Source organism: Geospiza fortis, unplaced genomic scaffold, assembly GCF_000277835.1.
Source record: "Geospiza fortis unplaced genomic scaffold, GeoFor_1.0 scaffold1363, whole genome shotgun sequence".
NCBI classification, from domain to species: Eukaryota; Metazoa; Chordata; class Aves; order Passeriformes; family Thraupidae; genus Geospiza; species Geospiza fortis.
This window is the reverse complement of record NW_005054758.1, coordinates 38,650-39,748: the sequence shown is the minus strand read 5'-3', so window position 1 is coordinate 39,748 and position 1,099 is coordinate 38,650. Positions and strand designations below refer to the sequence as shown.

Genomic DNA, 1,099 nt, shown 5'->3' with positions numbered 1-1,099 from the left:
CCCCAGGTGTCCCAGGTGTGTCCCCATGTATCCCCAGCTGTCCCCACCTGTCCCCCAGCTGTCCCAGGTGTGTCCCCACCTGTCCCCCAGCTGTCCCAGGTGCGTCCCCAGGTGTCCCAGGCGTGTCTGAATCCCCATCTGTCCCCAGCTGTCCCAGGTGTGTCCCCATATACCCCCAGGTGCCCCCAGGTGTATCCCCAGGTGTCCCAGGTGTGTCCCCATGTATCCCCAGCTGTCCCCACCTGTCCCCCAGCTGTCCCAGGTGTGTCCCCATGTATCCCCAGCTGTCCCAGGTGCGTCCCCAGGTGTCCCAGGTGCGCTCACCAGGGTGAAGCCGTCGTAGATCTGCATGAGCTCCTCGGTCTTGTACTGCTCGAGGACGATGACGCCGGCCAGGCCGCCGCCGCGGCGCCGCGCGCAGCCCTCACAGTGCACCAGGTATGTGTTGCGCCCGCCCGTCTCGCTCGTCACAAACAGGATGTTGAACACCTCCACCTGTGGCCAGCGGCGGGACAGGGGTCAGCGGAGTGGCCGAACACACCACATGGGCAGTGGCACAGCCAGGGACAGCCCACGGACTGGGCAATGGTCAGTGGAGTGGCCAAAGACACCACATGGGCAGGGGAGTGGTCAGTGGAGTGGACAGGGAGAGCCCATGGTCAGTGGAATAGCCAGGGACACCCCACGGTCGTAGCAGTGGTCAGTGGAGTGGACAGGGACACCCACAGCCAGGGCAGCACAGCCAGGACAGCCCACGGACAGGGGAGTGGTCAGTGGAATGGCCAGAGACACCCAGTGGTCATGGCAAGGGTCAGTGGAGTGGCCAGGGACACCCTATGGCCAGGGCAGAGGTCAGTGGCACAGCCAGGGACACCGTGTGGTCACAGCAATGGTCAGTGGAGTGGCCAAAACCACCCCATGTGACCCCACGTGACAAGGACAAGGCCACCCCAGGGCCATGTCCCCAGCCCATGACAACACCACAGACCCATCCCCAGCCCCATGGCAGTGCCACAGCCGTGTCCCCAGCCCTGTCCCCAGCCCCATGGCGGTGCCACAGCCGTGTCCCCAGCCCCATGGCAGTGCCACAGCCGCGTCC

General features: G+C 65.6%; 1 protein-coding gene across 1 annotated transcript in view; it reads right to left on the bottom strand.

The window, feature by feature from the left end:
- Nucleotides 1-1,099, bottom strand: part of LOC115949089 (lysine-specific demethylase 6B-like) — a 19,480-nt gene that overhangs the window by 12,122 nt on the left and 6,259 nt on the right. Inside the window, exon 9 of the mRNA XM_031065396.1 lies at nt 319-495. Within this exon, the coding sequence (XP_030921256.1) occupies nt 319-495 (177 nt within the window). The remainder of the gene's footprint in view (nt 1-318; nt 496-1,099) is intronic.